At 44.4% G+C, this 17,500-nt stretch overlaps 1 protein-coding gene across 1 annotated transcript; it reads left to right on the top strand.

The window, feature by feature from the left end:
• The first annotated feature begins 6,505 nt into the window (after positions 1–6,505).
• On the top strand, positions 6,506–11,361 carry mycn (MYCN proto-oncogene, bHLH transcription factor). The gene is made up of 3 exons (XM_076272546.1): positions 6,506–6,637; positions 7,048–7,751; positions 9,902–11,361. Exons 2-3 carry the CDS (start codon positions 7,073–7,075, stop codon positions 10,612–10,614), a joined length of 1,392 nt encoding a protein of 463 aa, XP_076128661.1. The 5' UTR covers positions 6,506–6,637; positions 7,048–7,072; the 3' UTR covers positions 10,615–11,361.
• Positions 11,362–17,500: the final 6,139 nt, after the last annotated feature.

Here is a 17,500-nt window from a genome sequence, read left to right as displayed (position 1 = left end):
TTATACAACCCCACCCCCATCTTGCTTGTTCAAAATTCTGAGAAATTCTTGAATTGTGTGCATGTACATGTTTATGTTTATGTGTGTGTGTAGGTGTGTGTGCGTGCATGTGCATGTGCATGCTTGCGTATATATGTTTACTGTGTGAGTATGTGTCATACGTAGGATTACTGTGAATGTTTGTGTGTGCGTGGGTATCTGTTAATGCACATGTGTGCATATGGAATGGGTTTACATGACCCCTGGAGGCAAACATACGCAAAAAAATGGTCATCGTAGGCCCTACGGTTCTCAAGATATTCACAGAAAACTGTGTCTGCCCTACCCTCCTTTCGGGGGGTCCAGTCCAGCGGTGGGGCTACAGATCAAAACAAAAACAGGAGGTTCCATGCTATCCATGTGGGGTTACATGCCCACCAAGTTTCGTGTACCCCGGTCTTTCAGTGTCCCGGGAATCCTTGGACATGCGGAAAAAAAAAAGAAAAAAAAAAATCTGACTAAACCTATATGACCGCCGCTTCGCTGTGCGGCGGTCATAATAACATATATGATTTTTAATAATAGTAATATTATAACGATTAAATAAAAAAAGAAATTATTAGAGAATAACTAAAGTATAGAATAGAAGGGATCAATTCCCAGAAAAAAATAATAATTAAATAAATGAATGTGAGGTTGAAACAAACACATAAGTCTCTTTTGGTGTGTGTGGGTCTGTGTGTGTGTGGGTCTGTGTGTGTGTGGGTCTGTGTGTGTGTAGGGTGGCCTCACTGGTTTGTGGTTGTATCTCTTTTTTTGTGGCATGCCGATACATATTTTGCTGCTGCTAGAGCAGTTTCTTTCATTTCTCTTATATATTTCATTTTTCCTTCATTAGTTTGTTCTGTGAACTCTGGGCAGATATGTCTTGCTTTTTTGTAGAATTTACATCTCAGGTCTGTATAATGACTGCACTCAGTGAAAACATGTAGGAACCTCTCTCTCTCTGTAACAGTGATGTGGTCTATAACTAAGCCTCTCTCTCCCTCCCTCTCTCTCTCTCTATTTCTCTCTCTCTCTCTGTAACACTGACGTGGTGTTATTAGGCCTCTCCCTCTCTCTCTCCCTCTCTCTCTCTGAAACACTGATGTGGTGTGTGTGCCCTGGGCCAGTGTGTTGGTCTGTAACACTGATGTGGTGTGTGTGCCATGGGCCACGCTGTGGCAGTGTGTTGGTCAGTAACACTTCAGTAAGCTTCCGTCTGACCTGTTCAGTGATGGCCGTCGTGGTTCCGCCTCATCACTTATGCAGCGTTCACTCAGAGTTCACTGATGACACTCCTGTTTGCTTTATTGGGGAGTACTCAGACGGAGACCCTCTCTCCCTGTCTCTCTCTCTCTTTCTCTCCCTCTCTCTCTCCCTCTCTCTTCCTCTCCTGTTTCACTCTATATTCGCTTATCCTTTTCCATTTCTCTCTCTCCCTTTCTCTTTCTATTTCATTTCCCCCCTCTCTCTCCCTTTCTCTCTCTCCCTCCCTCCTGTGCTTCGGTGCTAGGTGGTGTGAAGAAGAGAAGAGAAAAGAGGAGAGGAGAAGAGAGGAGAAAAATCAACGGAAGGTTGAAGGTTACTAATTTAATTGACTTGAACAGAAACAGGAGGTGGATTTGAGTGTAATTTGTCAGGGTGAGGTGACACTGTGGAATCCCCTGTGTGAGTGAGTGAGTGAGTGAGTGTGTGTGTGTGTGTGTGTGTGTGTGTGTGTGTGTGTGTGTGTGTATGTGTGAGGGAGAGATAGAGAAAGACAGAGAGAGAGAGAGAGAGAGAGAGAATAAGAGTGACGAAGGAGATGATGAAAGCCAAACACTATAGCTTTCACAGACAACCGCGCGCCCAACCTCTTCTGGAATCTCCCCTGACTGACTGGATCATTAGGGATTAGGACTACCTGGTGCCAGCCAGCGCACTGAACACACACACACACACACACACACACAAACACACAAACACACACATACACACACACGGACACACACACACACACACACACACACACACACACGGACATGCAGATGAATGTGCATGAAGGTGCATCTATTACTTTGAAATGCAAAGAAATAAACAATATTCTTAAGCATGCATGGTTTAAACATGTTTAGTCATTTTTATTTATGTTCCATAAGTGAACATCCAAATATACCGTATCCTAGCATAAATCACTTCAGTCATAAATAATTCAGCACATACACACAATGAATGATGACTGGGCATTAGTATTGATGCACTTTCAAACCTGCCTCTGTTGATACTAAGCGCTTTCAGATATAACCTCCGGAGTACATGCGGAGGTTTGTCAAACGGAGGTCCTACCCTTCGGATGATTCAGATATGATGCTAACCTGCGGACCTAATACTGACCTTATACGGACGTATGTGTGAACGACATACACGCACATTACAGAATCTCCGTGTGGTTGTCTAGTGAGGGGTGGGGGCTTGTAGAGTTCACAAGATGCGAGATATGACGCAGAATATATGCGGCCGCTGCCTGTCACAGCTGCTTTTTGATTACAATGTGTAGCCTATGCATTATGTAGGCTAAAGAAGACAAATCTATTGTGCGTAGGCTAATACTTGAAGTAGGCTAAGTAAGCAAACAGTATTTGTATGTGTGCTTCGAATAAACACATTTATCTGTTTTCAACGTTATGTACCAGAATTACTTGGCTATAGAACCCCACATCTGGTTTGCGTTGGAGAGAGAGCATGCACAAACTTTATGGTAGGCTACCAGCCAATTCAGTAGGCTAACTCAAGACTGCAAGGCCATCATACAACGTTTTTAAGCAATAAACAAAATACTAACATAACAGTGAAGTTGTTCGTTTTTTCATGGTTTATTTTTTCCAAAAGCATCCTCTCCCCATGTGTCTATTGCTTTTACGTAAGGAGCTTGTAACAAAGTTGGCTTTTCTTCGTTTTCATTTTCTCTAGGCATATATGCTCAACAAATATCAGCGAGCTCAGCGAGGTATCCATGAACAGAAAACCGTGTTGGCTAACAATTTATTAAATAACGGTACTCCTGTTATTGTCGTCAACGACGTCGCTGTAGGCTACTGCCTTTTCAGCGCCTTCTGCTTATGGTGATTCAGTCTTGAATTTGTTTGGCCTTGCCATGCAGTTGTAGGCTACAACATCTCTTGCCGTTCCCTTCATGTGTTCTATCAAAATGTTGTATGCCCTCATGGACAGTAGCTCCGTGATGTCTGCATCTTTCCAGGTCGGAGATTTTCTGTACAGCATTATGCCACTCCATCATAACACTGGCATTTAAGTCAGATCTAACCACATGGACGCACGAAAGAAACGTCACCAACACGCCCTCTCACTAGGTGTGAATCTACGCTTCATTCAGACACAGCACATTTACATAATGTCCGGAGGAAATACTAGGGGGGGAGTAGTATAAACACCGGGTGAATTCGGACTTCCACATGACCGGTTATGTCGTTCAGATATACGGCCCCACCGTTTAACATCGGCAGAACCTCCGGTCTTACACGTATGTCTGAAAGTGCTTACTGTATAGCAGACAATGCCCCCAATCTGTGTGTGTGTGTGTGTATGTGTGTGTGTGTGTGTGTGTGTGTGTGTGTGTGTGCGTGTGTGTGCGTGCACACGCGTGTGTGTTTGTGTGTGTGTGTGTGCGCGCGCGCGTGTTTGTATGTGTGTATGTGTGTGTGTGTGTGTGTGTGTGTGTGTGTGTGTGTGTGTGTGTGTGTGTGGGTGTGTGTGTTTATCTTTCCTCCACATATGAATGTTTTATCTAAGCTGCCCCAATTGCCTAACCATCCATACAGCTCTTTGCTCCTGCTGCCTCCTGCTTGACTTGGGGGCTCATCTCCGTATTCTCCCTCTCTATTTTGGCTCTCAGCACATACATGAACAGTCAAATATGGATATATTTTGTATTTCGATAGGTAGGTAGATAGATAAATAGATAGATAGATAGATACATACATACATACATACATACATACATACATACATACATACATACACTACTCACAAAAAGTTAGGGATTTCTGGCTTTCGGGTGAAATTTAATGTTTCAGTACAGAAAATACTGAAATATTGAACTGTTGGACATGCACATTCAAAAGTTTAGAGAAGGTCACATTAAGTTCACCTGTAAAGTTATAGTGGATTTTAGGTTCATTCTGAAATTTCACCCGAAAGCCGAATATCTCTGATTTTTTGTGAGTAGTGTACATACATAGTAGTGTAGTAGTAGTGTACAATTTAGCACAAAAAGTAAGGAAATTTGTGTTTGGTAAAGATCTCTCTGTGGTAACCACAGCTCTGCTGCTTCCACTTGGTAACCACAGCTCTGCTGCTTCCAACTTGCATTCCACAAGTTGATGTTCCTTACAGGTGGGGCAGCATTTGAAAGGGAACTAAACAGGCTTTCCAACGGTATAAGATGTATTGCCAAAAAGCATTGTTACCACAAAGAAGTATAATAATCTACCAAACACAAATGTCCTCACTTTTTGTGATACATTTACATACATACATACATACACACACACACACACACACACACACACCCACACACACACACACATACACACACACACACACACATACATACACACACACACATATACATACATACACACACACATACATACATACATACATACATACATACATACATGCATACATACATGTATACATACCGGTACATACACACATAGATGCATGCATCCATACATCATACATACACACACAAACACACATACATACATACATACATACATGCATACAAACCGGTACATACATACATACATGGATACATACCGGTACATACACACATAGATGCATACATCCATACATCATACATACACACACAAACACAAACACATTGAATTGCTCTCAGGAAGTGGTCTGATTCCCACTCCCACTCGCGTCCTGCGCAGGAAGTTCTTCCTGTCCGAGAGAAAGGTCAGGCAGAGCAGCCCGGACGGACAGAACCGAGTCTTCAGGCTCCCAGAATTCCCCTCTCACCCCCACATTTCCCTGTGACCTAATTCCCCAGACACTCACATTTCCCAGGGCTCTTCAACAGGAACACAATGCTTCACACCTCTATCTAGCTCTCTCTGATGATGGGGAATACATTGTAGGCTACAACTGCACAACTGCATCCATCTATGTATGTATGTATGTATGTATGTATGTATATATGTACTGTATGTGTGTGTGCAATTGTGTGTGTCTGTGTGTGTGTGTGGGGGGGGGGGGGGGGGCAACCACACCTAACAGCCAACTTGTAAACTGAAGGCAACCATTTCATATGGGAGACATTAATATGGATTACATATGGAAAACTGCTCATGCTCATATTCCGGTATAGGGTCAACAATGGACATATGACCTCATAGGCTATGTCTGGACTTTAAGTTGAATGCATGCGCATGTGTATTAATGTTTGAATTAATGTAGGCTATGCACTTGCTTACTTGGTACCCATGTCTATTCTTAGTCATGTGAAGTCAAGTTATTATTCAGCAGAAACACACCTGAGATATACTGCCGGGAAAAAAATACTTTTGAATCTACTACCGGGCCATTTCATGATGCTTTTTTTAGGCTTGGGGTCTCTGCATCTACCTGACAACGCGGGTCTTTGTGTCGCTTAACCAGAAACAGCACGCCCCTATCCCACGCTGTTACATAACCAGCTTCGCAGACTTTCAATCAAACCAACAAGTCACGAGGCAACAGAGGACAAAAACTACAAATAGATATGTTAATGTGTGAGTTATCAATCTCGGTAAAAAATAATATAGAGAATGTGTCGTTAGCCGTAGCCTAAACAAGAAATGCTTTGTCCATTCGGGAAACATCAACAGCAGCGGCCACGAAAAAACCCTTTGTTGGGCATCGCCGGAACGGCGTTGCTTTGGTCTCCCGCCAGGCGGCGATGTTGGCCTGAATCTTTGTCCAGACGACGGCTGCCACAATGACCCAGACAAAGAGGTGATAGACTGAGGGAGGGGAGAATTATAGTCGACAGTAGCCTACCTCCCCGCGGAAAAGTGGTAGGCCTACCTAGTGTCGATAGATAGATTGATAGATTGTATAATTTGGTGATAGGCTGAGTCAGTGACTAGGAGGGCGAGGTCTGTAACAAAGCCATGCTTAGCTTACTGTAATAACAATGTCGTGCAAAGATGTATTTTTGTTCATGTGAACTGTGGTCTGGCATAGCAACCAAAGCTACTCTAATCAAATGTCCAACAAACGACTCTCTCTATCTCTCCCTCTATTGCTCTCTCACATACATACATACATACATACATAAACACACACACATACACACACCACTACCACCACAACATAAACGTTCAATGAACACACATTCTCCGTGTGTTCCCGCTGCCGCCCCTTTGGGTGGGCGGAGACTCTTGTGCTCCAGCAGCGAGCACTCAGTTCCCCGTGAGATAACAGCCGGCGGAGCGACACTCGCTCGCTCAGTTGGCGCGAGCAGTGTGCGCAGTCCAGTCTGTAGATGCGTGGGTTTAAGAAGGGAGTTGAGTTGCGACTGGGTTCAACGCGAGACTAGTGACTGAACACTGACCTTACTCAGGAGGTAAGTTTAACGGTCCATCTCTTTCTCTCTCCTCGGTTCAGAGAACAAGGTCTCCTTGTCTCCAACTCAGCCATTTGACCATTATGAAAAACGCTATGTAGCCTATATCACTGGCTGAAATTGCTAACTATTTAAACAAATTAGATGAATGTCATATAAAGTGACATATCTAAATGAGATGTCTAAAATACATATACTGGGTGCTGGGGTGTCTTGTTATGGACCGTCATAATGCGCAAACGCATGGTAGGCTACACCTGCATCTTATTTATGGAGTTCCACGTCGGTCCATGACAGATGCTGCAAGACCTCTGTCAAACCAACATCACTAGGCTGCGTTATCCGACTGCAGTTAGAGGTGTAAGAGTGAGATTTTGATTAACTAAACATGTGATTTAATCCGTTTGTAGGATTGCTCCGCATTGCGGTGAGACCATGCCTGCTCTGATAACTAAAAACTCCGATATGGAGTTCGACTCCTTGCAGCCTTGCTTTTATCCCGACGAAGACGACTTCTACTTCTGCGGCCCACCTAGCGAGGACATCTGGAAGAAATTTGAACTCTTGCCTACGCCTCCCCTTTCACCAAGCCGCGCTGCGCTTCCCGGGGCGACCGGAGACATCGGCTCGGCGACCGGGGTCGACTGTACGCTGCCCCCGGGGCTTGGATTAACGGATCCGCTGGACTGGGCTTCCGAGCTGTTCTTGCTTCCGGAAGATGACATTTGGGGAGCGCCGGAGGGCGACCTTTTCGGCTCGGCTATGGATTCTACTAACGAAAACTCTATAATTATTCAGGACTGCATGTGGAGCGGCTTCTCTGCCCGGGAGAAACTCGAACGGGTGGTCAACGAGAAGCTGGGACTTGGCAAAGCCACGGTGGGCCCAGTGACTGGGTCGTCGGGGGCGTGCAGCAAAAACGCTACAAGCGTCAAAGCACCAGCCGACACTGAGTTGAACAGCTCCATATCGGAGTGCGTGGATCCCGCGGTGGTGTTCCCATTCCCGGTGCACAAAAGAAACAGTGGCAGCAGCAAGACAATGGGCGGCCAAACTGGGACGGTCATTTCACCCGCTGTCAACAGTGTTCAGGACGACACCCTGAGTGACTCCGGTAAGAGAATTACACAGCTCGAACTCACATGACACGATAATTAACTATTCCACTCAGCGCGAGAGCATGCTGGGCATTTAATAACAATCTATACTGATAATAATCTACTGTTTGTGTTATTTGGTCAGAATGTATCTTCAGGTCTGTCTCGTGACTTAATTTCTACGCAATTTCTCTGTTCTACGCTAACAAAAAGTGCCTAGGCTAATTAGGTAATTTCAGACTACACCAGAAATAGGCTATGCAGACAGTCATGGACGCCGCAGTGGTATTACGATGGGTCTTGGTGGTAATTGGGGTAATTGTTGAACCTCATATGCCTGGCCCAGAATCGGATTAGTGTGCTACATTCCAGACTGCCACACACACACACACACACACACACACACACGGACAGCAGACACACTGGTAGGAGTAGACGCAGTTTATGTAATCTCCCCGCTTTGTACCCAGTAGATGGCACTAAAATGGGAAGCCATGCCGCGTCGAGTGGATTTTTTGACATCCCATCAACACAAAGAAACAATATTTCCTGCTTATGTGATATAGACAGGTTTGAACCTATCACGTTCCTTGTAAAGCAACATAACAATGAGTGTTGTAACTTTGGATAAAAATAACGGAAATACAAATCATAGCCGTGCGGGATGGGTGCGGCAGAGCATTAGTCTTTGAGTGGGTAAATTAGTCGAAGAGAATAGACAAACACAGGGCCCGCAAGAGATGACCAAATAATATTTTATAATTTAGTTGATTCCAACATGTATTCACGCATTCAGACACCGGAACACACACAAGTTCCAAGCACTTTTGGGGGCGTGTATGAAGCAGCAATTGCTATCTTCTCGGTAAAAGAAAATTCCTTAGTCTTTCTTTTTGTATTTTCCGAGAAAGCCATCGCTTCCCTTTGGTTGATAAATTCTAATTCAAATTCAAATTAAATGCGAAAATCGCACGTGAGTGTCAGAGGAACCCCATGAGCATGCGGTAATCGTTGTGGAAGGGGCGGGGGCGAAACGTGTATGGAGAAGGAGTTGTGTGTGCGTGCGTGCGTGTGTGTGTGTGTGTGTGTGTAAGTACCAGGGGGGTAATCTCGGCCCTAACCTGGCTATGGGCCGAGTTTGGCAGCAGCCCCTCATAAAAGACGGAGGAGGAGGAAGGGGAGGGGGGCGAGTCTTTTAGCACGTTGACGGCTTTGAACAAGCGCTCCCTCCCGACCAGCTGTCTGCCTGGCATCTCTCCAGGACGAGGGATCTCGCTGTCCCGCCCGCCACACACATAATCAGCTCTGGCGATTACAGCCGTCTCCCGCCACGGGTTGCGCGCTCTTCTTTCGCGCCATTCCCAGCTCACACAATCAAAATCCATAAAAACAGAGCCAGATAGTAAGGCAAATAGAGTAAAGATAGTGGGCGAGTTCGAGTTCAGCTGAGGAAACGGAGGTAGAAAGGGAGAGAGAGAGAGAGACCCTCTTCGGTCTCCTTCCACACGCTGTGTTGTGTACACAACCGCATCATGTCTGTCTCCCGCCCTGGCGCGCGCAGACAGCTTCCTGTAGTGCGCACTGCTGAGCCGTTTCTATGTGTCTGTCTGTGTGTGTGTGTGTGTGTGTGTGTGGCGTAGCCGATGATAATTACCCCTCTTTTATCCGCATAACACGTTGCTCACAACTTGAAAAGAACAACTCTTCTGAAGGCATTAGAAGTGTAGCCTAGACATTCGCACCTCTTTGTTTTAAAACCCTAGCGCGACGCCAGTGCCCCCCACCCTCGCCTCTTCTTTAATCTGAGCAAGAAGCCAGCCAGTTCAAGGGAAGTTGAAGAGTTTGTCTGGTGAAATGGGATTAAGGGCAGAAGATATGCAGTCAGTCTAGTAAACTTGACCCAACTTGTAAGGCTCATTAGAGCTCTGACTGACAGGAGGGTTCTTTGTGCAAAGGCAGGGAGCACTGCGCAATCACCTCCCCACCCAAGCAGTTAATACCAGTCAGCATATGGCTAGACACTGAACACACAGACAGTTGCAGGATGCCAATCTCCAATGCTTATTTGAAGGAATAGAAAACTGAGCCAAACATATTAAATTACTACATGTTGACATAGGCAAAATGATACAGTATATCTTACATATCTGTGCTTCTCTTTATTCAGATGACGATGATGATGATGATGATGATGAAGACGACGACGACGAAGATGACGAGGACGATGATGAGGAAGATGAGGAGATTGATGTGGTGACGGTAGAGAAGCGGCGTTTGGGTTGGTCAGGCGCGGGAGGCGTTGTCAGTAAACCCCCGGTCGAGCTCATCCTGAAGCGTAGCGCGGCAGCCTCGCTTCACCAGGAGCAACACAACTATGCTGCCCCTTCCCCTTACGCCTCTGTCTGCCATGGCAACTCTGCAGACTCCCCCCTAGGGGGCGCCGCGTCTGCACCCCCCAGCAAACGCCACAAGCCCGACCGGCTCAAACCAGCTTCGCCCACCGCTGCATCGACAGCGATGTCAACACCGTCATCGTCGTCCTCGGGTAGCCGGCATCGTCGAGCGGAGGCGAGCGGCAACAGCCCACCCCGCACTAGCGGCGGCAGCTCAGACTCGGACGACTTTGAGCGCCGGCGCAACCACAACATCCTGGAGCGGCAGCGGCGCAACGACTTGCGCTCCAGCTTCCTGACGCTGCGCGACCAGCTGCCCGAGCTAGCCAGCAACAACAAAGCGGCCAAGGTGCTCATTCTGAAGAAGGCCACAGAGTACGTGGGCTCCCTGGAGACCCAACAGCGGCGACTGCTACAGGAGAAGGACAAACTGCAGGCACGCCGTCAGCAACTGCTTCGCCGTTTAGAGCAGGCCCGGACACGCTAACAGCTAACGCTAATGGCTACTCTACAGCTATCACTAGCTACTCCACAGCCAAAAGCTAACAGCTAGCTAGTTGGCACTCTACTTTACGGCAAATAGCTAGATAGCTAGCAGCTAATGGGAAACTAGCTTGCCACTCTGCTAGTTTGCTACCGTGACCGTTTTTTTTCAGCAGGGACATTACCTGAGTTGAGTAATCAGATGCCACCCAATTTGGTGATGTATGCATGAATGAGTGTGTTGATAGGTGTGTGTGTGTGTGAGTGTGCGTGTGCGTGTGCGTGCATATGTTTAAATATGTATGCATGTGTGAAAACCTGTGCAAAAAACTACAGTATGTGAACTCTGCAGAGAGGACTGTCTGTCTCTCTGAGCTAAGAAAACAAAAGGAGAAGTCTAGCTGTTGGGACTCAAGATTCACTGCCGCCACTTTCTTTGCACATTTATAGACGTCAAGAATGTTCAGGGTTTTACTTTTTATATCCACTAAGAAGAACAAACACTACACACAGAGCGGATGACAGGACGAAAACGAGGTGATCGATCAGTTGATCGACCGGTAGACTGATGTATCAAATGTAGGCTCTCTCAGATCGTCTTTTTTAGTACATAAAACAGAAACTTCCACGGGCATGGTTTGGCTGGATGGACTGGAGAGGAAAGGATGAATGAACTAATGTCATTTACCTGCACTCCTTCAGCAAAACACTCCCACTAACACACACACACACACACACACACACACACACAGCTCACAGTGTGTTGAATTTGACCCTGCTGGCTTTCAAGTGTAATTCAGCCAAGCCTCACTCACTACTATGACCTGCTAGCACACACACACACACACACACGCTCATGCACATACTCATACAGACAAACACTTATACACGCACACTGTACACCTTAAACAGTTTTTAAAACCTCTACTAGTCAGGGGCAGTAAATGCAGGGGTTTCCTCTCTCACTGGTGCTTAGTAAAACTGTCATACCTCTTTATACCTTCTTACGGGACACTTTTTTGTAAATACCAGATTAAGCAAAACTCTCAGTCTGCCTTGCTTTTTGTACTTAACTGTCTTTTTTTAAATTCACACAAAATGTATCGTAAGAATCTGCCAATAACTAGACTGGATGTTGACAAAGTACTGTACGACCTCCATTTTTGAGGATCAAGAGACGTTTTTTTGTATAATGTTATGATGAACTATTGTTGTTTTGTTCTTGTTACTTTTTCATATTATTCCTCTTTATATCGATGTACCATGCCCTTACTAATTCCCATACACCTCTACGATTTAGTGTGCTCTTGATACATACTAAAATTTTATACTTATATTTTCATATGAAAATGAGTTCTTAGTAGATATCATGTTATCTTGTTTGTTTGTTTGTTTATCATCTTTCTTTTAAAAGTCACTCTTTTTGTACAGATAAAGTGTTAAATCTTTAATATTCCTTTCCTATTTTTCCTTTTTCATGTTTATATATTTGTATCTTTTGGGTGCATAGAACTGGGTCAAAGGAAAGGAAAAAAAACTAACATTTTTATTGTACTTTAGTGCTGTCACTCAGAGCACTTTGAAATACCTCATTCAGATAAAATAAATAGACATTCAAATCAAAACAAATGACTCTTTCCAGGCTCAGTCTCATCATTTCATCAGGTTGCTCATCTTACACACTTACGTATACACATACACACAAACAACACACACACACACACACACATCTCATTTAATCAGGTTCCTCACTTACTTAGTCCTGCCACACATATTTACTTATACACACACACACACACAAACACACATATACATACACACACTCAGACTATATAGCACAGATGGTTGTATGAAACTGCAGATCGTACATGCCCTGAAGCTATAGCATGTGTGGGGTTGCTATGGGGACAGTTGCATCACGATTAGCAATCGGCTCAGCTATATGGGGACGGTTGCATCACGATTAGCAAATTAGCAGTACCTTAATCAATGACGAAAATGACTGTTGACACAGAATAGACAACAACAAGTGATATCCACTCTGGCGCTTTACATTATCATGTTTAAAAGAACAGTACAGATATCACACAGGGTCATGATGCAGACGTAGAATCATACTTTTAGTGTCAAAGTGAGCCACTAGTGAGAAATGCAGAACATTAAACCACATACTGAATATTGGGCCCAATGCTGCACATTAAACCAACATATTAAAGTATTGGACATAATGTTCAATTCCATATTCTCTCAGGTTGATATGGGGACGGTTGCATCACGATTAGCAACCGGCTCAGCTATAGCATGTGTGGGGTTGCTATGGGGACGGTAGCATTACGATTAGCAACCGGCTCAGCTATAGCATGTGTGGGGTTACTATGGGGACGGTAGCATTACGATTAGCAACCGGCTCTGCCCAGATCTGGCCCGGATGTGACTGTTCTGGATCAGAACCTTCCCAGAATGCAGCTGATGGTGTTGGACGTCCAGTTGCATCAGCCATGTGACCTGCTTGTAAGAGTGATGAAGGCAGCATGTCAAATGCTCTGTTGGTACAACTAGACTGGGATTCTGTGGTAGTGGTTTAACAGACTTTACATAGAAATGTGGATAACTGACCTCTGTTTCCTCTCTCTCTCAGTCTCTCTCTCTCTCTCTGTCTGTCTGTCTCTCTCTCTCTCTCTCTCTATCTCTCTGTCTGTCTCTCTCTCTCTGTCTGTCTCTCTCTATCTCTCTCTATCTCTCTCTCTCTTACCCCAGTCTCTGGGCCATTGTCAGTCTATCCTTCTCTGCACATTTCTCTTTCCCCTGCTCTCGCGTTTCGTGTTAGTCTTTTTTTGTCTTCCTTCTCTCACTGCTGGTCTCTGTCTCTCTTTCTGCTTGTCTTTGTTTGAGGGGAAAATCACACTCTTTGTGCTGCTGAACCTCCATTCTCTCTCCCTCTCTCTCTCTCTCCCTCTCTCTCTCTCTCTCTCTCTCTCATTTATTTTCAATTTCAATGAAGCAGTGTTGCCAAAGCAAACATATAATAAAACAACTTAGATACAGTATCTGTTTAAAAAAAAATACAAATAAAATAATAATAATAATAATAATAATAATAATAATAACAAAATGATAATAATTAAAAAGAGAGAATAATAAATTAAATGTATAATGATACAATATTACTATACATACTATACTGTATATTTATCAATGTGCTATCATGGGTATAGATTATTGATATAAAGCAAAGCATGTCACAATATGGGTCACTCACTTCCTCGATTTATGACATGTTGACAGGTATTATGCAGCGAGTTTTACACAACTTATATGCTCTCCTAACAATTATGGGAGCTTGTCTTCATTTTCTAATAGTTCAGGTATAGTTTGGCTGAATTGAAGGAAATTACACACTCTCTCTCTCTCTCTCTCTCTCTCTCTCTCTCTCTCTCTCTCTCTCTCTCTCTCTCTCCCTGTCCCTTGCATTCATAATTCTCTCAGTTCTGCTCGGTGCCGCTCTCAGTAACTGACAAAAGAGCCGAGAGAGGATCCTCCAAATCTGCACCGAATCTCCCCCGTGATGAGCAGACATACACACACACACACACACACAGACCTTATCACTGAAGGACTCGCACATGCACTCACACTCATGCACTCATCCACCCACTCCCACCCACACAGAAACACTCCCACTGAAAGACTCACTACACACACACACCCCAGCCCACACACACTCACCCATGTGGAGTGGATGTGAAAAGTGTGCACGACATTCAAGGATTCAAGAACACGCTGCCTGCTTGTCTTATTGTTCCCGCGGTTGCCGTGGAAACTGCTTCAGCTGGATTGTAGCAGACAGACGCACATTTTATTTATTTATTTAATTATTTATTTATTCTGTTGAGTGTGTGCATGACATTGAATGAGAGTGTGTGTGTGTGTGTGTGTATACTGGTTTGACAATGAATACTGTTTACCAACATCAGCCACATGGCTCTCTCTCTTGCTTTCACACACACACACACACCCACCCACACACCCACACACACACATACACACACACACACATACACACACAGACACAGCAGGAAGAAGGACAGCCAAACATGTGTCACGTTGGGTGATTTGCAGGGGCAGTAAGCCAGGAACGTTTTGGAAGAGTCTGAAAGAGAAATCTGTCGGCAGAGAGAGAGAGAGAAAGAGAGACAGAGAGAGAGAGAGAGAGGAGGGAAAAATAGAGAGGGAGAGGGAGTGATAGGGAGAGAGGAAGAGAGAGAGAAGGAGACAGAGGGTGTGTGGGGGTTCTCGGGGAATGCAGTCTGGACTATTGATACATTACATAACAGTTAACAGTCTAGGCCTGGTCCATCTGTGTGTATGTGTGTCTATGTTGTATGTGTTTTGTGTGTGTGTGTGTGTGTGTGTGTGTGTGTGTGTGTGTGTGTGTGTGTGTGTGTGTGTGTGTGTGTGTGTGTTTTGTGTGTGTGTGTGTTTTGTGTGTGTGTGTTTTGTGTGTGTGTGTGTGTGTGTGTGTGTGTGTGTGTGTGTGTGTGTGTGTGTGTGTATGTGTGCATGTGTGCGTGTGTGTTTGTGTGTGTGTGTGTGTGTGTGTGTTCTTGAGGATGAGATAACCATGGGAGTCCCCCCTGTACCATCTGGCCAATGGCTTATCCTGCCTGGTTATAGACAAAAACAGGAACACAAAGGATATGAAAGAAAACATATCCTATGTCCAGACACTCACACACTAACACACACCAACACACACACCAACATACACACACACACACACACACACACACACACACACACACACACACACACACACAGCAACACACACACACACACACACACACACACACACACACACACACACACACAGCAACACACACACACACACACACACACACACACACACACACACACACACACACACACAAGCGTGCACACCTACAGAGGGGCAAGACGAACAACACATGGTGGGTCCACAACAACTTCCTCATTCATCAATTTGACACCACACCACACTACTTCGTAGAGATAAGCTGGACACACACACACAAACACAGACACACACACACACACATACAATATGGCCGTTATGTTGCGGTCTCTGCTCCAGTACTGATAGTCGTTGTGTGCTGGTGTCTTGTCTTGTCCCATTGGACACGAGCATACGGCACACACACACACACACATACACACATCAACACACACCCACACACACACACACACACACCAACACATACTGCCACATGTCAACTTACACCCATCACAAAGCGTCACACACACACATGCGCGCACACACACGCACACACACACACACACACACACACACACACACACACACACACACACACATACACACAATCAAAAAAGTACCAGTGTAGAGATGTGGTTGCTATGGTTACTGTATATACATAGAGAGAGAGAGAGAGAGAGAGAGAGAGAGAGTTTACATTTTAACACCTTAATAACAGAACATTTTATTACTGTAACAAAACTACTCCCAGATCATATTCTTTCCTCTATAGTGTGGTGGAGTGAGTGAGAGCCAAGTCATTTCATTTACCTGTGCATAGCGTAATCAGAACCCACTACACTACACTACCCATAATCCTTTGCCATGGTTTAGCTCAGATGGACAGAACAAAGAAGAGTGAGGACACAAAAGCACTTCAGTCAAAACCCCATAAGTCAAAACATACTACATGGACTGTATATTATAGGTGTGTAGATATAGCAATATAGGTGTGTGGGGGGGGCAGCTTTTATGCCCCTCACCCTTTCTGTAAGCTTTACTCTAACCCTCCCTTAGGTTTATGTAAACTTTGTTTTATTACAGTGTTTACATGTTCCTCTATGCTGTTCCATATACTTAATGGTATGGTCCAGGGACTATACAAACCCTAATGGCATTCTAGCCAGGCCTGTGTAATGTAAACAGGGGCTGAACACTCTCGGCTGTTTTCGGTTTGGTACAAGTGATGACCTCTAGGGTGGGCACTGTTTTCGGTGTGGTACAAGTGATGACCTCTAGGGTGGGCACTGTTTTTGGTGTGGTAGCAGTGTTGCCACAGTTACCTTGAAAAAGTAATCTGATTACTGATTACTGATTACTCCTTTTAAAAGTAACTTAGTTACTTTACTGATTACTTGATTTTAAAAGTAACTAAGTTAGATTACAAGTTACTTTATTAGTTACTTTCAGCAGCTGCCGACAACACCCCCAACGCCTCAACATAAAAATGATTTTGCCAATACTCACTATACTGGAAGTGCATTTTAACAGCAATGTATAGCAGACATCCCAACCTAACCTACTTAGATACTGAAATTCAGATGTTTGTTCAATAATGTCTAAGTACACCAAATAAGGAAGGCCTATTGATAGAAATTGTTATAGTAAAATATGTAGATTTTTTGTAGATTTTTTTTTCATGTAGCCTTGGCAACTAGCCATCTTGTATAGGCCTGAGTAATATGCAAATGAAATTACACTTGTTAAACTCACCTCAACAAGTCTTTTGCAATCATTTAACCCGCCATGAGCAATGCTAAAGTCGCTGTTACAAACAGTGCAGTGTGCAAGATTATCATTATGTTTTAATCTTTTGAGACAATTGGGTACACTTTTGTGTAGTCTGATGTGAAATGGGTCTTAAATCTTCCTTTTTGAGGGGCACTGACGCTGCCATGACGCTCCTGTTCCTAGATACACTGACTGAACTGATTAATTATGTTTGGGAGAAAAGAGATATAAGCACACTTACACTGAAAACTGAATGCTCTCTGTCTTGGATGCGCTTCAGGCACAAACGCACCACTCCTCTCTCTCTGCGTGTTAAGCTCATATGCACACGCGATTTGAAGCAAAGATTCTAGAATCTTTGATTTGAAGT

This window comes from Alosa pseudoharengus, unplaced genomic scaffold, assembly GCF_046254945.1.
Source record: "Alosa pseudoharengus isolate Yale_2024_CS ecotype anadromous, Long Island Sound unplaced genomic scaffold, YU_APseudo_1.1 YU_APseudo_1.1_scf_7, whole genome shotgun sequence".
In the NCBI taxonomy this organism is placed as follows: Eukaryota; Metazoa; Chordata; class Actinopteri; order Clupeiformes; family Clupeidae; genus Alosa; species Alosa pseudoharengus.
Note: the sequence above shows the minus strand (reverse complement) of the source record. Positions and strands in the feature narration are given on the sequence as shown.